Source organism: Pteropus medius, unplaced genomic scaffold (genome assembly GCF_902729225.1).
Source record: "Pteropus medius unplaced genomic scaffold, Ma_sr-lr_union100, whole genome shotgun sequence".
In the NCBI taxonomy this organism is placed as follows: Eukaryota; Metazoa; Chordata; class Mammalia; order Chiroptera; family Pteropodidae; genus Pteropus; species Pteropus medius.
Window position 1 is genome coordinate 13,848,282 of NW_024354503.1, and position 24,785 is coordinate 13,873,066.

The following is a 24,785-nucleotide window of genomic DNA, read 5'->3' on the forward strand; positions in this document are numbered from 1 at the left end:
AATTTTTAACTTCCATGCTTATTTCATTTTAGCCTCATCTACAAGATTACAGTTTGAAGATTTGCCCTTATGTGCCTGCCCTTTTAGTAATATCACTTCCCTGAGAATCCACAGAAATAAATAATAAATCAGATATTATATTTGAGGCATTATCTTTCCTATGGTTATTTTTTCTTCCTCGATTATTCCTGCAAGATAACTGTTAGTATTCCTATATTTGTTTGTTTGTTTTGGTTAGTACAGTCTCAGGTACATGGAGTTATTGGCCACATTCATACAAAGCTCATTCTAGGACCCAGCAGTCTTCAGCCTTACTGCTCGAACCCCTGTTCCCGTGTCCATACCTTAGTCATACAGCTTCTTGGCTTACACCATTTCACTTCATCCTAACACACATTAATGGGGAGTTTGCATTCTGGAAGGGCAGCTTTTTTGCAGAGATATCTTTATAAAATAGGGTGAAAAGTGATAAGCTGGCTGAAGTTGTATAAAGTCCCTAGGAAGTATAATGGAAAGGGGGTAATATAAGCTGTGGTACCTCACTTGTATTCTTGAAGGATATAGAGTTCTGTCTTCTCTACGCTGTCTGCTTTCTCTGAACATGACTGAGTGTTGCTGGATAGTTGTGCCATTTTATCCTGATATGACTGAATCTCAGAAATATCCATATTCCACTCAAGAATTTAAAAGTATTTAACCTAGAGTTAAATACTAGAATCAGACATAAAAGTCAAAGGCTCTTTGGAACTCATTTGTTGTCCACCTCTCTTTAGAGGTTTTGGCATTAGTAACAAATCTAAAACATTTTCTCTGTCTACCAAATTATCAGTAAACTCTTTTTTCCTTTTCTTATGTAGATTGCTATTTCACCTTACCCTGAACAAATAACAAGTCATTTCTAAGCAATATCTTATGCTTTTATAGTGTTTTATAGTTCTCCAAGTGCCTGCACCACGTTATTTCATGTGGTCTTCACAATGACCTGTGAGGGTAACAAGATTTGTATTATATCACCTTTTCAAGCCCATTTTAATAACCTTTTAAATTCTTAAGTGGAATATGGAGCTGACATCTGAGCCTTCGGAACCTGAGTTTTCATTTAGCTTTACATATACTACATCTAATTTGACAAATACTATATACAGCATTGATTGGTTTTCCTGTGCAAGCAATGTTTGGCTACAGTATTTGAATAAGTGCAACTTTCTTTGATAGACTGAGGGGGAAGTATATACAAATTATCTCTGTTCATCATGATAAAATCATAGGGCAAATTGGAAATGGAAAGGCACCAATCTCTTTTATGCATTAATAATTGCATTGCTTTAATCCTATTATGCAACTGTCTTTGGCTTTCAAATGTAACTGGAACTATTAGATAAGATACTGGAATAATTTACCATATCACCTGCTGATTTGCGTAACATGGTAAACATCATGGTAAAATAACTCATTAATGCTAAATAATCCTTCACCTTCATACTTCCTTCCATACTTTTAATTAGATTGGTTGCTGTTATAACTAAGTGGATTGTCCTTTGAAAATTGACTCCTATATGCACCTCACCAAGTTGAACTGTTTCTTCTTGTGAATCTTCTTTTTTATTTCTTCTCTCATTGATGTAAGTGATTAATTATGGAGCCAAAAGTAAACTATACCTAGAGTTAAATACTAGAATCAGACATAAAAGTCAAAGGCTCTTTGGAACTCATTTGTTGTCCACCTCTCTTTAGTTTCCACTTGAAGCCCTGAGGACCAGAAAGATCAACTATTCTGTTTAAAACTGTAGCTTCAAAAATTTAGGCACACTTAGACATGCATGATATTTCATATTGAGGTGATTCTATATGACAAATCATTAGAGAAGCTGTTAGTTCTCTATCAAAAGAAGTCTTGGTAGTTTTTCCCTTTAACTTAAGATGAGAGTTATTTTCTTAAAACTTGTAAAAAAGTGATTCTTGTGGTATCTATACATGGGTATAAGTATGTATATACATATATACATATTCATATAGATATGTTTATCCACACGAATTGTTTACATCCTAAACTTGTTTTTGGTAAAATAAGTCATTAGTGCTAAGTAACAGTCCAGTAATAGCCTTTAATCTTTGTGAATACCAGAAGCTATAAACTTCTATATGATGATCCTTAAATTTCTCTTTTCTAAATAAATGTATAGCATTTATTCTGGACTTACCACACGTTGCATGACATTATCTCACTTAAAAATCAAACCATAGGCATTTAAAAAAGTTTTATGGGAGGAAAAAAGTCAAGATAGTTTTGGAAACTCTTTTAAGTAATGATTTTTTAAAGCTTCTTGATTAAACTACTTGCGAAATAATTTTGTATAGTGTTATATGTAGAGATAATCTGCTGAGTTAGGGCATGAAATGTAGGTAATAATCTAAATGCTCTGGACCACTCTTTAGGATACACAGTACTGACAGAAGAAACCACACCTTAACTGAGTTTCACGGCAGAACCTCCCCTCCTTGTGTGTGGATCAAGTTCTGAGACCCAGCATCAGAACCTGCAATTCTAAAATTATAAAGTTGGCACTTTCTTCACGTATTTTCTCAACAACAACAATAAAATATATATGTAATTGCCTTTGCCAAAACAAGGATGATAGTAATAAGACAAAATTAGAAATCGGTTTTCCTCATTTTTCATGATTATTCTTTAGCATTGCTTTATTCTTTCCATTTGGCAGTTTTTCTAAGCATCGCATTGATCTGTGTGTGGTCTGCTGTAATTCAGTGCTTTTGATATTCCGATCTAACCATGAAGATTTAGTACAAGACCTATATTTATTCCTAAACATTCTAGGATGAAATGAAATCAGATTATCATACAAAAATTAGGCAGAGTTCCAAAGAACAGTAATTAACTCAGTCTTTTACCTGTTAGGTTTTCGTTCTTTAGAGAAATAACTGATGGCTGCAACTCTCAGTGGATGCCTTTTTAGAAGTGTGAACAGAAGGGAATATGGAGGGAGGCACAGAGATGCCAAGAAGTAGGAAGAGAAAAAAAGCATTATTAAATGGAGACAAAGAAAGTACACATTTCCTAGCCTACCAAAGATTTTTGTGCTTTAAAAATTTTAAGAAATACAAATGAAATTTATATCTTTGGACTTTTAAATTATCATTTTTCAGTTATTGAGTAACTGAAAAGTAGTCGTATGTAATGTAGAACAAATTCAAGAGCTGCCATCTTTCTACAATTTTAATTGTATTTTAGTTTAAATAGTTAAAATGTATTTACTTTTAATAGTTAAATAATAGTTTAATTTTAAATAGTATTAACTATAGTTAATACTATAGTATTTAAACTATAATCTAGCATAGTGTAGAATTTAAGATATCATATAGTATATAAACTGTAATCTAGTTTATTACTTTAACTTTTAAAATATTTCCAAAATATTCCGTTGTTTATTTTCAAAATTCGATGTGTTTAGACTTGAATGTGGCTTACAAATAACTCGTATGCAAAATAGTTTAAAAGAAAATTTTCAAATGGTTGTTATTTTCCTCATTTCACATATAATAAATAAGAGTAACCAAAGAATTAGTTCCTTGTCAAGGTTGCTCTTCTTACACAATAAATACAGTCATTGTTTATTGGACATTTTTTAAGTTTTGCAGGATTATATTGATTATGGCTTGGTAATTCATGTATACATACATACATACATACATACATACATACATACATATATAGAGGGTGAGAGAGCTTCTTTGAGCCCAGAGATTTTATTTCCCTCTCTTGCTCTCTCTCTCTCCAAATATATGCACACACGTATATATTTCTATCTCTATATATATTTCTTTAAGCCATGAGATACTGATAATTATAGCTTTATCATATTTTTTTAAAACTTGACTTAACTGTGTTTGACTTACTATTCTAAAAAGAAGAGTTAAAATGAAACTGTAAAAAGTTAGGCACATCTTTTATCAATTTATATACTTGTTTATGTTTCAGATGTCTAAGACAGTGGAAGACCAGTCACCGACAAAGAATAAGGAGATCATATGATAGGAAAATACTAAGTCAAATATCTAACATTTATAGTATTCTGAATGTTAACTGTATTGAGTTACAAATCCGTTTCCATTCAAACACTTGTTTAATTCTCAGTTTTTAAGCTGTGCCTGCATGAAGCAGTTGGTTTGGATGTTTTGATCCAGACCTTTTTTTTTTTTTTTTTTTTTTTTTTTTGGCAACATTTATTTGCCAGCAATGAAAATGTTTTGAAAGACAAATAAATGTTTTTGTGGTTAGACTTTTCCATGCAATGTAAGGCTTGATTTAGTGATTGTACCCTCCTGTATTCAGAATAAAAAATTAACCTTGGAGAGAAAGATGAATGGCTTGATGTTAAGCATTTATTATTTAGTTCTAGTTTTATGTACCTGGACATCTCTGATAGGTTTGCTATGAGGGTTAAATGAGATAATGTGTAGAAGGCATGAAGCATAGGATAGTACATTCAATAAATGTTAGCATAAAAAAGAATATCAGCTTCTTTTTAGACATGGGTGATACATGTCGTTATCTTCAGACTTTCTCAAAACCCCACTAAATGACTGCATAATGTAAAAAGACTTAAACCTATAATGACAGAGAAAATGAGAGAGAGTTAAATAGCAGATGATGTCAAAAATTATGGAAACTTAAATGTAGATAGAAATGCTAAAGGTTTAACAGATTTGAGAAAAATGAAACTTTGGAGACTGGAAAAGGTCAAGATTAAAGGTACCTCTGGAGGAAGAAGTTTGGGTAGACGAGAAACAGGAGGATTGGTTAAAAGTCAAACCGTATAGGCAGTCAACTATCCCTTTGCCATTATGGCAAAAATAGTATATAGATTTTCTCTCTGGAGAGGTTGAATAAAGCGAACTTTGATATTAAGGACACCAGGCACAGCAACCACCAACATTTAATAGACATTCTAGAAAAACCCAGAAAACATAAGGAAAAATTTGTTCAGAGTAATCTAAGAAAATTTCCCAGCGTAAAGGACAGGAATGTATAGATTACGGTATTCGTGTGAGTGCCAGGAAAAGACATTAAGAAAACCCTCAGCAAGGCACATGAAATTTCAGGATTTCAGTTATAAAGAGAACAATAGTAAAATTTTCTCACAGGGGAAGTCACAGAAAGGCTTAGAAATCTAGACAGAGGGAGAGGGAGAGAGAGAGATGGGGAGGGAGAGAGAATAACTGACTGACTTCTCAACAGCAACATTTTAAGCTAGAAGACAATGGAACAATGCCTTTAAAATTCTAAGGGAAAATGATTTTTAATCTCAAATTCTGTACCCAGCCAGATTATCAATTGAATAAAATGGTAGCATACATGAATTTTCAGACATACAGGATCTTAAAAATATTATTTTCCATGCACTCTTTCTCAGGAAACTATCAGAGGTGTTTTTCAGCTGCAACCTACCACTGGAGGAAGGAGATAGAGTCTAGTTGACTGCCTGTTTTAAAAAAAAAATTAGTATTTTTCAGAGGAACATAACAAATCCAGAGTCCTTACAATATAACATTTACAATATCTCAGATTTAAAAAGCCCAGATTTTTTAAATGATGCAGTAACATGAAAGCATGTCTTATACCCAAGACAAAAGGCAAAATAGAGACTGACTCTAAGGTGATCCAGGTGTTAAAATTAGCACACAGGGATTTTTTAAAGCAGCTATTATAACCATACTCAAGAACGAAAAAGGAAACTTCCCAAGAATCTGCTCTACCAAAATTATCCTAATAGAGAAAAAACAGAAACTGAGATTATAAAATCAAGACTCCGAAATGGAATTGTTAGGGTTTCAAAGGCTCCAGATGAGATGTCTCTGAGAGAAAACAAAACACAGTGAAATTGAAAGGAATTCTTATATGTTTCAAATCTTTCAGAGTTTGGGATGAAATAGTGTTCACAAAAATTAAGCAAAAAAAAAAAAAAACCAAGGAAATTATTAACTAAAAATTTTTTAAAAATTTGTATAAAAATTTTCGATTATAGCAGCCAAGCTCTAAAATTGTTTACCCAGTCATAATGTAAACACTAGACATTAACTTAACAAAAAATTAAAATTTATAAATAAGATCAAGATGGGAGGAAAGACATGATTAAATATGAGGGATCAGAGGACACTAAATCTTCACCTTCTATAGTAAGAAGTCAGTTGGAAGTATTTAAAGCTAAAAAATACAACAAGCATTATAAGCATATTTCAGATATGGAGGTAAATAACAGAAGAACAAGCTAAAAGTAGTTGCCTGTGGCTGCAGAAATAAAGAAGTGTGGCAAGGTATTCCAGTCTGGCATTATAAAATTTAAAGAACGTTATTCGAATTTAATTTATATTAAACAGATAAAAAAACTTTTAATTAGAATTAAGTGTAACACACACAGCAAAGTGCCTGGTACAAATTAAGTACTCAATAAATGGTAGCTATTATTACTGCTATGATTATTAACCCTCCTACTAGTCATTAAAATCATTGGTTATCCATTTCAAATGGAAAAGAAACATAAAAGTACAAATCTAGGGAAGTTATTTAATGTATCTGAAGTTATACAGTTACTTAGTGGTAGAGCTAGAACTGGAGTCCAGATAACTTGTAGTTCCTTCAGTTATAACAAGGAGAATTCAGAGGGGATCTTTGAGGTATCTGTGGCTGGCAAGTATGGTTGCAAGTAGAGCTGTGCTTTCATAATCTCACCTAAAATCTGGCCTTGTAAATAGTGCATGATAGACCAATGGATAATAAGACAGACAAATAAATCTTAGCCTAAGATTTTGCCTCTTCATGAAATACCTTTCAACACGCCTGTCTCTTACTGTTTATTTATGTATTACTTATCTTCAGAAAGGAAAGATCCAAGAAGTTAGTTAGAAATCAAAGAAGTGCAATGTAAGTGTGGTTAAAAGGGAACACTTTTAGGATGTTAATGATTGTGAAATCATCAAATTAGTTTTGTTGTACTTTTATAGCCTTTTGTAACTTAAGGGAAATCTTCCTGCTAAATTTATGTGGGCCCTAGTGGAATGCAGGGGTTATTGACATGTAGCCCAATTGGCTTTTATTATAAATGGGAAAATTGAAAATCATCATGGGAAAATAGATTGCCAGCATTTAAGATTTATAAACTGCCCATTAGGAAAGGTTGTCCTGGAACTAGAGGTATTATTCAAAATGAAGTTACAAGGTGAGACTGTTAGGTAACTGGTTGAGAAAGATAAAGAAAAAACTTACTGATGAGTACAAGTAAAATGTTGTAAACTGAGCATACAAGTTCCATGCCAGGGTTAGATAATAAACCCTATATTGTATGAAGATAATCATATATTTTTTTCATTGAGGAAATTATTTTAAAGAAGAAAGTGCTGCATTCCACAAAGAATCAAGAATTTCTCATAATTTGAGTAAAGCACCATATTAGTCAGGGTTCTCCAGAAAATGAGTCCAGGAGGATATGTATGTGTATGAGTGTGTATAGATGGGTGGGTGGGTGGATGGACGGACGGACTGATTATAAGGAATTAGCTCACATGATTATGGAGGCTGAGAAGTCCCAAGTTCTGTTGTTGGCAAGGTGGAGACCCAGTATTGGTGAAGTATAGTTCCAGTTTGAATCCAAACCTGACAACTAGGAGATGTTTCAGTCCAAGTTGGAAGGCTGGAAAATAACCAATGTCCCAGTTCAAGGCAGTCAGAGGGAGTTCCCTCTTATTTAGCCTTTTTGTTCTATAGTCATGCAGCGCATAATGACAGACCACATATACAGTGGTGGTCCCTTAAGATTATAATGGACTGAAAAATTCCTATCGCTTAGTGACGTTGTAACATCACAATGCAGCACATTACTCATGTGTTTGTAGTGACGCTTGGGAAACAAACCTACCATGCTGCCAGTTTTGTAAAACTATATAGCACATATGATCGTGTACAATACATACTGCTTGGTAATTACAATAAACAACTGTTACTGCTTCATGTATTTACTATTATCATTATTTTATAGTGTGCTCTTTTCTGCTTATAAAAAAAGTTTGCTGTAAAATGGTGTACTGTGTTACACTGGCAGCAACCTCCTACATCTTGTGTTGTCTCTTGATCGTGTCATTTTCTCTTGTGCATGATTTAATCTCATGTTGTTTTGTACAGTCACATGGTGTACAGACTCATAGTGTAGGGGCAATATGCTATACCATATAGCCTAGATGTGTAGTTGGCTATACCATCTAGGTTCAGTAAGTGTACTCTTTAATGTTGGCACAACAATGAAATTGCCTAGCAATGCATTTTTCAGACTGTATCTCTGCCATCCAGTGGCTCATGACTATATTCAGTTCTTCAACTGATTGGTTGGGGACCATTCACATTAGAGAGGACAATCTGCTTTACTCAGTCTACCAATTCAGATATTAATCTCATCCAAAAATACCCTCAAAATCACACCCTGAATAATGTTTGACCAAATGTCTGGGCACCCTGTGGCCCAGTCAAGTTGACACAAAAAAATTAACCATCGCAAGTACACACAGACATACAGATAAAACTGAAATTATTGGGAAAATATGAGAGAAAAACAAGAAACATAATGAGAAGGAAGGTATAGGAGAAAATTTATGAGTCAGTCAGGGTTTAAAGACTACATTGAAGTTAAATAATAGTGAATTATTGTAGATCCAGAACAAAAATTTTGGACATTTAAGGAAGATCTTTTTAGCACTTAAATATAGGCTGCATGCCAGGGTCAGATAATAAACCCTATATTGTATGAAGATAATCATATATCTTTTTCATTGAGAAAATTATTTTAAAGAAGAAAGTGCCGCATTCTATAAAGAATCAAGAATTGATTTCCCCATGATAATAGAGACATTGAAATTTAGAAACCATTCAGCAAAAAGCCCCCCAAACCTAAATTAGGAGAAATGCTGTGGAAGTAGAAAGCAAATTCAAGACCCTGAGCAAATTAAAACAAAAAACAAAATCAACAGAAGTTGGTAAAAATATAATAGAGAAAAAAATCGAGTTCAAATATTAGTGTCACTGATAGCACTGAGAAAATGAGATTTATTTGTGGGAATCAAAGATGAGGCATTTAAGATAATATGTGAAATTTAAAATATATCTTTTAATCTTCAACCTCCAAATAAAGTGTCATAAAACATTATAATGTAAACATGCTGATTGTTAATATGCTGGGGGAAATTTTTATCTTTTAAACAGTTATTGGAAGTGTATTATTATTTTTAGTTTAAAGAATAAAAATATTTATCAGAAAAAGCAAATGCCATAAATGTTACTATTGTGGTAGGATATTAATGTCTTTTAGCAAAATATTTTACTAAGTTACAAATGAATCTCTGTAAAGTTACTATTACCATGCTTTTACACAAATAGTTAAGAAAATTAATTTTGAATCCTCATTTAACCACTGATCGGTTGTAAAGTATTCCTCTGCTTTGTCATTTCTTGCATATTTTATTATAATAAAACCAATATACATTTAAGAGTACTAGTTTTATATAATAAAAATTATAACATGTACCATTATTTTGTTATTAATTATTGCAGGAAATATTTGACTTGCTACAGTGAATAATGAAGTATAACTTACATTTATTTTCAAAGATTAAGAAATTGAGGGTTTTTTTAGAATATAGAATCTTTATTTAAGCACTGAAAGTATAAGGAATATTTTTGATTTTGGTTTTCTGGTTCTGGTTGTGATTTTTTTTTGTTTTTGTTTTTTCGTGGGATTTTTGGTTTTTTTTTTTTTTCACATTAAATGTACCACTTCTGAGTTTAGCATCCTGTGGACCTGGACTGCGAAGCTGCTAACCTGTTTTTTAAGGTTGTGTTGTTAAAGAAGATTTTCTTTACTCTTTCTGGTAAATGTAGAGAAATATTTTTAGAAGTATGCCAGTAGGTAATACACACTTTGGTGTGATCACTATAATAAGCTAATAAAATTGCTCTCCTCACTCGATAAAGAAGAGGTCAGAGTTTGGGTGAGGTAAATATGGAACATGGGACACATCAGGGCCAGATAGGTTTGGTGAGGTAACAATGGTAACTTGCAGTCTCGAGGATTAACTTCACAGATATCCAAGGCGTGTTAGTAAGTACTAGCAGTTGCTACTACTTAAAAGGGTACTTGAATTAGGTGAGAGAAATTAGCTGGATGGGTACATGAAATCTAAAGATAAAGTTTTCCTGCTAATTATGACAACATAACCATGACATAAATTCCAGATCTCAGTAATAGATGTATCCTGGTTTGGAAAAGGTATTTTAAACTGTTTAACTCTTCTCTGTCTTTATTTTTATTTTCTTTATTTCGTAGTGTTTATAAACTGACATTTTTGAGAATGTTATAAATCTAGATTTTTCATATGTAGTGTGGGTAAACAATTGGGAAAGCTAATTGGGAAAGCTATTTAGGGATCCACACCTATCGTGATCCTTTCTTAACACGAGTAAAATTACTTATATCTGCATCATACTTTACAGTTTTCAAGTCATCACCATTCTTCATTTAAGGAAATACAAAGTTACTTGACAGTGCTTGATTCTCTGAGAATGTACGGACAAATGGATACTGAGCCCATATTCTCCACACTGATTGCATGTTATTTTAGATCGATAGAAATGTTCTTATTTGAAAAAAAACACGTGTGTGTATTTCCTTGATATTCTTCCAATTTTTAGGAAAAAAGTGTTTAAATTTTCCTGCTGAAGACTTTTAATTTTTTTCTGGGTAGATACATCATCTTTTACAAAATCTTTCCCTCAAGATTTCTTTTTAAATGGTTCACAGTTAAATTTAAATTTCTATATTTAGGTAGAATTATGTTTATATACCAACCACCAGTATCCAGGAAATTCAGTGGTAAGGCTGACACATAGGGAGTTTATAGTCTATTTTGTAGTCTGTGTATTTAGACAAGGTTTGAAGCTTGCTTAGCAAAATCGCCTAAACATTCAAGCAAAATTTCTTTAGTACAAATGCACTATTTGATTTCTCATGATTGTTAAGATAACAGTGTGTCACTTTAAAAAGATTAGTTCTCAGTAATATGTGTTAGATTTATTCCTTTCAAAGAAAGGTGCATTCAGGAACAGCTTTTATATGTAAATATTTTTATAATATTGGATAGAGTTGGTTTGGTGCAGTCATCATAGCTTGATCAAGTTTGGAAGAAGTTACAGGCATATTTTTGTAGTATTTTCTCCAGCATCTTTATTTTTTTCATCTGGATGTATTTTATGTTCCTTCCAGCTAATCAAAATAAGAAACTGATTTTGCCTGTACCAAAAAATAGAACTATCATTTTTCACATTCTTTTATTTTCCAGGTCATTTTCAAGTAAGATTGTGTTTCTGGGACTTCTGAATTCCAGAAAACTCTCTGCTTTGTAGATATAAGAGCCCAGATGAATATTTCAGGGGGAATCTAACTTTTCACGCAGTATGTTTTGTGTTGTGCATTCCAGATACAGTTAACTTTTTGTGTGCATGTGATTAGTGTGGAAAGAAATTAATGCAGTCCAGTATTATGATTTATGGACTGAATCCTTTGCCCACTGAAGACTTGCCAAAACTAAAACTATTTTTTTCCTTTGGATATTAGAAACAGCTACTGTTTTTGTTGATCTTTTAAAGTTCTGAATGGACCTATTTCAAATCATACCAGCATGGGAGCTCAGATTAATAATATACTTATTCAACTAGTGATACTGAGTGAAACCATTGCTCACATGGATATGAGGGTAAAATTTCATAAAATTATTTTCAGGTGCATTAATGCATTTCTGGAAGCTGCACATGATTTTTCTTTCGCATGAAAGAAATCAAGGATTTCTGTTTATTGCATCACAGGTGGGCTTATAAGTTAATATAATTGCATTTTTTTAATGCCTTAAAACATAAGACATTTTATTTTTAAAAGCAGTAATGTGATTTCTGGGTTATTCCCAAAAGTTTTTAACTCTTCATATATTTATCTCTCTTCAGACAGCATGACTATAGTATATTTAATTTAGACTATTGAGAAAAATTCCTAAGTTTCCTTTGTTGTTAGTTACAGCAAGCTGCTGAAGTTTCTCAGCTTCGGGGAGCAAGGGTAATATCTGCTGAAGATCTTCTGTTTTTGATGCGCAAAGATAAGGTAATATAAAACAATTTCATTGTATTAAAATGCCATGTTTGGTGCTTAATTACACTTATAGAAAGAAACTATCCTAGTTATTTGGTGTTCAAATTGGAATCTTAACTATCGAACTGATGTTTTAGTCTTCATAGTTTGCACAACAAAATGGTTTATTTACAAGATAATTGATTTTTTTTTTTATATGTGCAAGGGCACTTAACGTAAAACTATGCTGACAGCTAATTCTCACTTATCCTTTCATTGCTACATAATATTCATTAAATGTTGACTGTTCTAATAAGTGAAATATAATTGAGTGGCATATTTATTTTTCTTCTAATTTTATACAGGATTACAAGCTTTCATAGAGTAATGTTTTTAATTTGAAATACCAAGTCTATTCTGTGACACTAGGTTATAGGAAATAGCAAATCAAGATGAATATTTCAATAGCATAAATATATTAATGTCTAGGAAAAATATATATATAAAGATCTACCTTTCTTATTCTTTAAACTCTGGCACTAAAATACCAAAGCTGATATTTACATATCTAATTTTGTCGTAACTATCTACCATGAGTAGCTAGTTGAAAATATTTTATAAAATTTTACATTTTTAATAAAAGTTTTATCTAAAAGTTACATGTAAACATACTGACTGAATAACTGCAGTGTGCTTTGGTAGATGCTGTCACAAGCGAGTAAGTAGTGCTTAGTTCCTAATGTTCCATTTTTCACTTCTCCATTGATTTTTCCTGGCCATTTAATTACACTTACCTATTTCTCTTCCACCATTTTGTTTGCTTATGGCTCTTTTTTTTTTTTTTTTTTTAATCAAAAGGCATCTTATCTTTTGGATGACTTCATTGACACCCTTTCTAATATCCACTTACTTTATATCTGTAAAACCTTTCATTCTGATTGACTGAAGGTTAATTCAACTTGAATCAAGTATTTTCATTTCCTTATGCAATGACAGTCAGAGATCTACAAACTTTACCTGACCAGTCTACTGTTAAACTTTATTTATTTTTAGTTCATTTACTCTTGGATAGCATGAGGAATATAAAGGAAGAGAAAAAGAAATGTCTTTACTTTCAAGAGGTTATAATCTGGTTTAGAAAAAAATATGGTTTAGTTGAAGAAGCATTTTAAGACACAGAATTTTCAAGTGGTTTGATTAGATAGAGAGACTGGAGTATCTGTTGAAGTAGAAGTTTTAGCTTAAGGTAAGACTCATGCAATTACATGTAGAATGGACCAAGTGCAAAGGAACAAACCAGGATGCAAGTAATCAAGGCAAAAATATGATTGCTAATGGCTCTGGAAGTGGATAGGAAGGAATAATACAGAGAAATAATGAGTAAGACTATGCAGGATTTGATGACCAAATTGTACTTGGAGGACTAAGGGCAAATAGGCATGATATACCAGTGGTCTGAGGTGCTGTTGACAGAAATGAGGCTCTTGAGCTAAGATTCTTTATGAAGGCAGTGGGAGAACAATAGAGTTACATTAGTACTTTACAGAATATGTCCAGTCAATTTTTCTTTTTCACTGGTAGAGATAAAGAGGCTAGCACAAAAAATAGTCCACTTTTTCCTGTCTTCTGGAGAATTTAAAATTTTAATTCATATTGAAACACCAGGAACATATGCTAATTGACAGTGCCTTTCTACTGTCCAGAAGAACTCCTAACTGGGATCTTTTTAGCATCCAAGAACATGGCTATAATATGATAGTTGCCATTGTTCTCATCTTTCTCCTCAAAATAATAATTTTATTTATAAGCTGACATGTTCAAAAAAGAATTTAAAGTAGTTTGCATAGGTGTAATATAGACAAAATAAAACCTAAAGAACTGAACAGAATCAGCAAAGAGAAAAGAGTAGCAAAGAAACCTATGTTTTTCTTTTAATAATTTGTTTATATTAAAGCAGTATTTATTGACTGCCTACTATATTTTATATATTACACTAGGCAGTTTATTTATTCTTCACAATAGTCCTGTAAGGTAGATACTTTACTTACTTTGTAAATAAACTGAGGTTCACAGCTTATGCTCTACTTCTGACACTGCTAAGCTGTAGTCATAAGACTATTTTTAACCTCTGTTTCCCCATGTATAAAAAGGAGATGATTACTGTTGTCTATATCTCAAGGCTGTTGAAAATACTAAATAAAACGAATGTAAAGGAGCTTTGTAAAATGCAGTAGTTTTCAGCTATTATTAGGAATCTTAAACCTGAAGGTTAGGAACCAGTAATAATACATTCTAAGTGTAAGCAGACAACTAATTACAAAGTATTATCACTCACTTTTAAAGTTGAGCAGTATTATGGTCTTCTAGTAAACCTAACGAAAGCCATCATTAAGGCCCAACTATCATTAATCAGCTTTGAGTTTCATGAAAATATGTTTCTCGGGTTACAGAATGTTTTCCAGAAATAGAACCATAAACCAACTCTTCTAAATAAAAGAGTCTCAGAGAATAAAAAGCAGTAAAAAGGAGAGTTCATGGCTTTTTAAAGTTAAAACTCCTTGTGTAGATTGTTCATAAATAATTTTAAAAATAAAATTGGTCTTGAAAGTGCACAAAATATTCTACAAAGTTAGTATAGTCAGCTTAGTATGAAGAGTGTGACATTTATTACCATCTTCAGAAAGAATTTAAAACTTTTTATAAAACCAAAAGAATAAAATTAATTATTGTGACTCTGGAGCATTGGGATACTTACAAATAAAAAATGCTTTTAAACATACTGTGCTTCAGCTTTTATGTTTAATTTGATGACTGTATTTTTTATTACATAGAATTATGGTGAGAATTGCTATATTTTCCCTAATGATCCTGGGGTACAAGTTTATGAAATTTAGTTATAATAGTTTTTAATCAGTAAAGTGAGTATATGTATATGGTTTCATATTTACTTATTTCATATTTTTAATAGAAAAAGCTGAAAAGACTGCTAAAATACATGTTTTTCCGAGACTACAAATCAAAGATTGTCAAAGGAATAGATGAGGATGATCTTCTGGAAGGTAATCTAAACAAAATACTAAACTCAAAACAGTTGTACATGTATCACTTGGACCACACATTTATGCACTGTAAATGTAGATATTTCCATAAAATTAGAATACATATACATCTGTTAAATAATATAGTTTAGAAAAAAACCAAATGTTTATGTAATTGCCAGCTGCATTTTGTGATTTTTCTACTTATATGACTTAATGGTAACCTGGTATTTCAGATCTTTCTTTTAATAATATGATCTGCTTTACATTTAGAATATCACAAAACTAAGGAAATTGTGTTGATTCAAAACATAATTGATTTTAGCAAGCAGAATTTTTCTGTTGTGTATCTAGGGAGCTAGAATATTATATCTTTGAAATTGATACATATCGGTTATTGTTAATTTATTATAGAAAGTATCTGACATGTTTTATGGTATAAAGGAACCTCATTTTGGTGTGCTATTTCTATGCTGTTTAAAATCTAACGAAAAACCTAACACAGAGTAGAAAATTTTCCTTATATTATTTTCCGACTCAATTTCCCATTTTAGATTATTTAGTAAAAATATTAATGTTGCAGAATCTAACAGTAATAAGCTGAAAATAGATAATTACTAAAAAATGCTTATTGAAAAAAATAATACAGTTGACTGAACACAAGTTTGAACTATGTGGGTCCACTTATACACAATTCTTTTCAATAAATATTGTAAATATATTTTTCTCTTATGATTTTCTTAATAGCATTGTCTTTCTCTAGATTTACTGTAAGAATACAGTATATAATACATCTAATATTCAAAATATGTGTTAATCAACTGTTTATGATACTTATACCAGACAAAATAAACTTTAAAACAAAGGCTGTAACAAGAGACAACAAAGGACCCCATAGTCCAGTTTCTGGATATTTATCCAAATAAACCTGAAACACTACTTCAAAGGGACATGTAAATCCATATGTTCATTGCAGCATTATTTACAATAGCCAAGATATGGTGGCAGTCTGGGTGTCCATCAATGGATGAATGGATAAAGAAGAGGTGGTACATACATACAGCCATTAAAAGGAATGAAATCTTGCCATCTGCAACAACATGGATGGACCTAGAGGGTATTGTGCTGAGTAGAGTAAGTCAGACAGAGAAAGACAAATGCTGTATGATCTCATTTACATGTGGTATCTAAAGAACAAAATAAAACAGGAACAAACTCATAGATACAGAGAACATTTTGATGGTTGCCAGATGCAAGGGGGATTAGCAGTGGGTGAAAAAGGGACAGGGATTAATTACAGTTGGTAGTTACAAAACAGTCATGGGAAAGTAAAGTATAACATAAAGACTATAGTCAATAATATTGTAATAACTATTTATTGTGTCAGATAGGTACTATATTTATTAGGGTGATCTCTTTGTAAGATATATAAATATCTAATGACCATGTTATTCACCTGAAATTAATATAATATTGTATGTCAACTGTAATTAAAAATAAAATTATTTTTAAAAATGGAGATCCTATTGGTGAGCAATTAAGAGAAAGCTGGTAGCTTCGTGATACTAGTAAGAAGAAGCAAAAACAGTGTATCAGCAGAAAGTTTAACAGAGGAAATAAGGGAAAGACAGATAAGAAGTCTTACTGGGGTCAGAGAAAAACTTAAAATCTGGCAACACCTTGACTGCAAAGGGGCCCAACATTATTTAGATCAGTCTATGGAGCAGTTTATGCCCAAGGATATTATCAAAAACAGTAGAGCAGTCAACCAGCAATTACTGGAAGCCAACAGCTATGTGTGATATCAGTAGAGGCAAACCAACCAGAAACTTAATAGAGAGATCAGGAAAAGCGACAGCCAGAGAGAACCTGACTAAAATTACAGTCATCCCTGGTAACTTAAGAAGACTATTAGTATGTTTGAGGCTTACTCTCTGAGGAGTAACATCTGAGGCTGCACACTGCAAAGGAAAGAGATTTTATTGAACTAGTCCAGCAAGTCACTAAACAAATAAACAAGCAAACAATGATAAGCCCCAGGAAGGGGAGGGAATTATTATCTAGAATTCCTATAATATATTACCTAAAATGTCCATTTCAACAGCAACAACAACAAAATACTAGATATGCACAGAAACATGTATGTATGATCTATAAATGGGGGGCAGGGAGCAGACAACACAAACAGCCCAAATGTTGGACTTAGCAGACAAAAACTTAAGTACCTATTATATATATGTTCAAAGAACTGAAGAAAACTGTGTTTAAACAACAAAGGAAAGAAATGATTACAGTGTCTCACAAAATAAAGAATGTCAGTTAAGAGATAGAAATTATAAAAAAAGAAAAATGAAAACTCTGGAGTTGAAAAGTACAATGACCAAGATGAAAAATTCAGTAGGAGGGCTCAATAGTAACTTTGAACTGACAGAAGAAAAAAATCAGTGAACTTGAAAACAGATGTTTAAATATTATGCAGTTGAAGAACAAAGGAAAATTGAAAGAACTTGAGAAAAATAGGAAACACCATTAAGTGAGGCAACATTTGGCTAATGGGACTACCAGAAGGAAAAGAAAGAGAAAAAGGAGCAGAAAAAATATTTAAAGAAATAGTGATTGAAAACTTCCCAACTTTGATGAAAACTATTAATCTGTAGATCCAAGTAGCCCAACAAGTTTCAACTAGGATAAACCCATAGAGATCCACACACACACACATTCTAGTAGAAATGTTGAAAAACAAAGGTAAAGAGAAAATAACGAAAGCCACCAGGGAAAAGTACCTCGTCACATACAACAGAACTCCAGCAATATTATTAACAGCTGATTCTCACTTACAGTATAGATCAGATAGCAGTAGGATTACATATTCAAAGTGCTGAAAGGAAAAAATGTCAACCAAGAAACATATCCGGCAAAATGATCTTTCAAAAATTAAGGCAAAATTTAAGATATTTTCAGATAAACAAAAACTGGGGAAATTTCTTGCTTAGCAGACCCATATAAAAATTGCTAAAGGAAGTTCTTCAGGCTGAAAGCAAGTTGCACCAGACAGTGATTTGAACCTCACCCACACACACAGAAAAGAGCACCTGTAAAGTTAATTATATAGGTAAACATGAGACATTATAATTGTGTATTCATTTTCCTCTCATCTCTTAACTGATTTTAAAACAATTGTATAAAACAATATAATTATAATGTTGGGTCTATAACATAGGTACGTGATATATTTGACACTAACAACATAAGTGAGGGGGTAGTAGCAAAGCTTCATTGAAGTAAGGAGTGGCACAAGATTGTTGCTCAGACTACAGAAAGAAATGAAAAGAAACAAATGGTAAATAAGGCAGTTAATATAACCAATTCCAAAGATATTAACTATAAAGTCAAAACTACTGAAACTGCATGAAGAATAAATAGAAAATCTGAGTAGACCTATGGCAAGTAGTTTGCTGTGGCAAACAAATTGAATTCATTATTTGAAAAAAACCCCAGCGAAAAACCCATGCCCGAATGATTTCATTGATGAATTCTACCAAATGTTTAAAGAACAATTAATAATAATCCTCCCCTATTTTATTCTATAAGGCCAGTATTACCTTGTTATGAAATCCAAACAAAAAGACATCACAGGAGGAAAAAAAACTACAGACTAATATCTTTTTGAATGTAGTTGTTAAAAATCCAGCAACATCTAAAAACATTGTACACGATGACTAAGTGGGATTTATCTCAAGAATGGAAGATTATTTTAAATTCAGAAAACAATCTTTATTAATATGTGTAATACATCATATTAATAAAGGGCAGAAACCACATGATCATCTCAATAAATGTAGAAAACACCTTTAAAAAAAAAAACCAAGTCTTTCTTGAGGAACACTCAGTAAACTAGGATGAAAACTTTCTCGACATGACAGAGGTCATAGGTATGAACTGAATGTTTGTGTTCCCTCTAAAATTCGCATGTTGAAACTGAATCCCCAATTTGATGGTATTTTGAGGTAAAGCTTTTGGAAAGTACTTACATCATGAGGAAGAGCCTTCATGAATGAAATTAGTGCCCTTCGAAGAAGAGAAACAAGAGAGCTTGCTTTCGCTCTCTGCTCTCCGCCAAGTGAGGATATGAGAAGACAGTTATCTGCAAACCAGGAAGCATGCCCCCATCAGACAATAGGTCTACCAGCACCTGATCTTGGACTGTCCAGCCTCCAGAGATTTGAGAAACAAATATTTGGGTTTTTAGCCATCCAATCTATGGTATATTTAACAAATATTTGGGTTTTTAGCCATCCAGTCTATGGCAGCCCAAACTGACCAAAACAGTCATCTGTGAAAAACTCACAGCTAACATCATACTTAATGGTGAAAAATTCAGTGCTTTCACCCGAAGACGTTTGGGTTGTCTTTTTTTGATATATGAGCATGTGATTTATCACATTAAAAAATAATCTAGTTTTTCCTCATTCGGTAATTCACACTGATACTTTTATGCATTGAGCTGTATTAATTACCTATTATAATATTATATTCCTTCTTGACCTTTTGCAATAATTTTAATTAAATATATGTTTTGCTTTTAAATAAGTATGATAGTTTTCTCTTAAGAGAAAAATAAGATCTCATCCATTTAGGTTTCAAATATATTGCCACAGTAATATACATAATATTCTTTTAATTCGTGTCTCAATCCTGATGTTATTACTGTCTTTGTTTTTATAGATATAGATAGATAGATAGATGATAGATAGATAGATAGATAGATAGAAAAAAACAAAGGTACCAGACTTTCCCGCTACATAAGTGAAGTCAGCCTCCATCAGTATGCATGCTGGACTGCTTGAGAATTTGATCTTGGCTAAATCAAAATGGAAAGGTCTATAAGTCTAACTCAAGGTTAAAGAGAAAGTATGAACTAAATTTTATGTAATAGTGGCTATTTTTTGGTAAAGAATTTTAATCAGTTCATTCACACTTATTGTGTTAATTGATAATTTGGTTTTATTCTCTTCATTTTATGAGATGAATAAATAATTTAATTCTGTGAGATTTGCACTTTTGTTTTAGATGCAAAGATTCTCCTTTTAAAAATTATTTTGAGAGAAATCCAATTCTGAATTTCATATTCATAATGTAAACTTATTAAACAATTTTTTTTCCTTCCCTCATCTTCATGCAGACAAATTGAGTGGTAGTAACAATGCGAACAAAAGACAAAAAATCGCTCAAGACTTTCTCAACTCTATTGACCAAACAGGAGAACTCTTGGCAATGTTTGAAGATGATGAAATTGATGAAGTTAAACAAGAAAGAATGGAGGTATAGTACATTCTTCCATTTTTACAGTAATAGAATAACTATTGCAGTGCCAATGATATTTGGTTTAGTTATTATATTCTTTAAATACCTGAAATGCCCATATCAGTGGTTTCATGTCTGAAAGTGATATTATGAAGTAGACTAGAGAGGGTGTCAAACTCTGCCTTCAGAGTTGACTTTGAGAGACATCTTTTGTTTTCTGTTTCTGTCCCTCCTTTGAGTATCAGTAGATTTCTCTCTGGATCTTACTTTTACTGATATTATTTTATTCTTTGAAAGCTAATTGACAATTAAATATTTGCTTATTTTTTGTTCCAAATCATCCAGTTATTTTTGCAGGCAAAGATAATTCTTAACTGCATTTGTATTGGCATACAGCGTGAAGAACTATTTTTTAGGCTGTAGTTTGCAGGTTATGGTTGGGCTCACTAGCTAAAGTAGTAGTATCCAGGGCAATCACATGCTTTATATCACTGTAACACAAAGTTAGTGATGTGTGTTTGGATTCCCTGGATACGTTTTAACAATGAATATGAAAATTGTATGCCTTATATTTACCTTAGCTATCTATTCATAAAATTGTTTCCTTAAATACTTTGGAAAAATAAAAGTAATGATTGATTTCATTTGGGTGCCTTCCAAAATGCAAGGCATTATTCTTATCATTCTTCTTGTACTTTTTCAAATAAAATTTTCTTTTCATTGTCCTTTCTCTTTGAATTAGGCAAGAGGTAATTTCAGAAAGCCAAAAGATTGAGCTAAGTACCTACTTTATCATAGTCTTGCATGCTAAAAATATAATTATTTCATGTTAAAGTTTGGAGGAAGTCCAATAGACATACATGCTTTATAAACTTTAACAGCTTCTTTAAAGAATTAGTATGCTTAGATCATGAACTGTGATTTGAAAAGGCAGTGTTCTTCTTAGGTATCAATTACCTTAGAAATGTGTGGTTATCTTGGTTTGAGACAACTGCAAATGGTTTTAGTTCAGTTTCGCCTTGGGCCAAAAACATGCTAAGTTGTCCAATGCAGATGATAAACTTATATTTCTGATGTCATTATGGCCAAACAGGATATGATTGTTTAGTGGCATGGTTTCACTTATGATGCATTACACAGAGAGCAGATATTGTTTATGCTTTATTTTTAAGACATTTTTATATTATACAAATGGGCATGAAGAAAAAGTCATTAAGGAAGGACTGACTGTACATAAAACATTAGTAAAATTGAACAAGCAGCTTTTCAGTTTTGATGGGAAAATCTCTGTCAACCAAGCCTATTGCCCAGAAGGGCATTCCACAATCAAGGAGAAGAGAAGAAATGGAGCGCGTTGTAACACTAAGCTCATAATAGCAGGCTACTGTGAGCCTGGAAAAATGATGAGTCAGTAAGGTACAAGTTAAAGTCAATATAATATCTGGAAATGCAGGGTAGAAAAAGCTTAGGAATTTATGCAGTTTGTATTCCTCTTCCCTGTAGTCATATTATACGTTACATAGTGATAATGAGGATAATAAACTATCAATAGCTGATAAAAATAATTACAATGAAATTATCATTTATATAATAAAAATTAGATTGGTAGTTTCTCTAAGCTTTATATCATAACTAAAATCTTCTCCAACCAAGATAAAGAAGAATAGTTTTGAGATTCTACTCATCCAAATAACAGAGTTTAACTGAATAAAAAGTGCTGAACTTGTAGACATAACTGTAGACAGTAGAAAGTGGAACCGTTAAGAGCATAGGCCTTGCCTGCTTCTAATTTGACAGGTTATAGTTTCAAGCATAAACCACAACTGTGGCAATTCATATGAAACCACTTTGGACTCACAGACTGCAATCCCTCGCTTTTAAAGTGCAGTAGAATAATCAGTCCTGGCATCACTCAGTGATTTAATTTTCCTCTAAGCATCACTTACAGTTGCAGAAACTTCGTTTACTACCTTCTCATCTCGAATGTGTGTCAGTGGTATAGACCCTACCAGCAAAGCTTATTATTGTTTTACTTTCTTTTTTTTTTACATTTAAATGTAGTTTAGAAGAAAAAAATATATATAGCTATAAAAACTCACTCACTCGAGACCCTAGCTTTTTGTCAAAACATTGAGCAAGCATACAAAAACTGATTTCTTTCCTGTTGTTTTCAGCTGACTTCTATGTGTGCTTGACTTTGTGTTTCACTCATAATTTCATTACTATTAAGTATTCTGTGATTTTAAATATAAAAAAACTCTGAATTTTTATATCTACTTGCTACTCCATCATCATGATAGTTAACTCTTAAACTATTCTTTTCCAGCACCAAATTTTTAACAATTGAATATATGTAGACAGCTATGACCTATGATCTCTGAAGATCCTTCTAAATTATCAAATAAAGATTAAATAATATTCAGAATTGCTTTAGTGTATTTGAGAAACGGGAAAGGGAAGCAAGGAAGTGGTAAGCATAATAATACATGTAAATACTTGTAACTCCCCTCCAACTACCTCTCATCCCTGCTTAACCCTTACCTTGGAGTGGCACAGGTATGTTTTACTGTTTCTTACTTTTTCTAAATTTTTGATATCTAATCAACTAAATGTGTCTGTGTCAATCAAAGGCCAAGAAATGATCACTAAAGCTTTGGATTTTCTTAACAGAGGAACTGTGGTCACTCACAGAAAAGCCTCGCCTAACACCCAGCTGCTCCACTGTGAAGGAACCTGAGAAGTTCAAGTTTATCATTAATCATGTAAAACATCTGGTCTAATAAACCATTAGGATTGTGAAGGGGATGTAAACAAGAAATGCTTAAAAAATTGAGTGAACACTACCTTCTGAGTAATCTTCAAATTGATGAGAGCAAAGATGGAAGCTCACCAAAGACAGCAGCGTTTAAACAAATTGGGGTGCTGAAAATCCCTGCTGACTGTTTATCTTGTGTATCTCCTGTTTTTTAAGTCAGAGGCCTAATACTGGAGTCTAGAGAGTAAGCAGAAGGAATACATAAAATTTTAAACAGCTTAAAACTTTTTTTAAGTTGGTTTAAAATTGAATAAGTTCCCAAGTAGCCATCTGAATTTAACCTGAAGTGACTAGGCATAGATTTAAAACACAAAATTTCTCAAAAAGGTTGAATGATCGGAGAAATCAGGGGTACCATTTAGTTATGCCCCAAGTATAATGAGATTATGATCTCTGGGGGTTCTGAGAGTCAGAGTTCTAGTTTTTGGAGCTAAAGAGACTGGAAAACTCATTGAAGAACCAGAGAGATGGATGACTGCACTTCTCCATCTTCTCCTGCTTTTGAAATGTGTTCTTTCTACTATTCCCATTTTCTACCTATCGTGATTTTTTTAAATTGTAAAGTAAAATAAAATGTATTTAAGGCTGTGAGTTCAAAAATAATATCTTAGATAAGATTTATTATAAAAGAAAGGCTAATCCCAGTAAAATAAATGTTTACAAATACCGGAAAAAAAAATGCAAAAGTTGAGTTAAAAACCCAGAAACTCAAAAAAATTTTACAATATAAATGCATATAGGATTAAGAAATAGAGAATATATACTAGAAAGATATAGTTTAATATATACTTGAGATATACAAATATGCATATACATTTAAATACATACCTATACTATGCTCATATATGTGTGTGTCCTATATCTATACAAACAAATGTAATTTTACTAGATTTTTTAAAATGTAAAAGTAAAAGGTCAGAGGATATCAAACTCAAATGCTAATGGTAGCAATATTAGTTCAGAGAAGAGAATTTAGCAGGAAAAGCTTTAAAATGGAATGAAATCAGGAATTTATGTTGCTAAAAGTTGCCACCTATAATGAAGATAGTAAATACAAAATGTTAATTATCAAAATTCAGGGAATAGTAACATGGCAAGCAAAAGCCTCCGTAGTGCAGGGATTGGTCAGAGAAACATCTTTGTTGTGGAGATCGGAACACACCGTTCTTAGTATTTAAGGGATTGACTTGGGGAATAATATTTTAATAATAAAAATTTAAGTTAATCTAACAAATGCAAATAAAACATTTTATAAATTAGCAGCAGTTTTAAAATCCTACCCAAGGATTTTATGGTGCTCTTTGGAGAAAGCAAGAAGTTCGATGGGGCTCCAGTCTCCAGCCTCCCCCCATACCGCCTTTAACCATGAACTTTTATTTTACATAATGAATCTGTGTATCATCAGTAAAGAAAAGGTTTTACTATTTTTTAATTGAAAATCTTTACAAAGCA

The 24,785-nt window shown here is 32.2% G+C and overlaps 1 protein-coding gene across 6 annotated transcripts in view; it reads left to right on the top strand.

Moving 5' to 3' along the window:
- The window catches only part of SUPT3H (SPT3 homolog, SAGA and STAGA complex component), a 418,239-nt gene that overhangs the window by 264,324 nt on the left and 129,130 nt on the right, over nucleotides 1–24,785 (top strand). For all 6 annotated transcript variants that reach the window (XM_039854247.1, XM_039854251.1, XM_039854248.1 and 3 more), the window contains 3 exons: nucleotides 12,123–12,209; nucleotides 15,145–15,235; nucleotides 20,397–20,536. In XM_039854247.1, coding sequence (XP_039710181.1) covers nucleotides 12,123–12,209; nucleotides 15,145–15,235; nucleotides 20,397–20,536 — 318 coding nt within the window. The remainder of the gene's footprint in view (nucleotides 1–12,122; nucleotides 12,210–15,144; nucleotides 15,236–20,396; nucleotides 20,537–24,785) is intronic.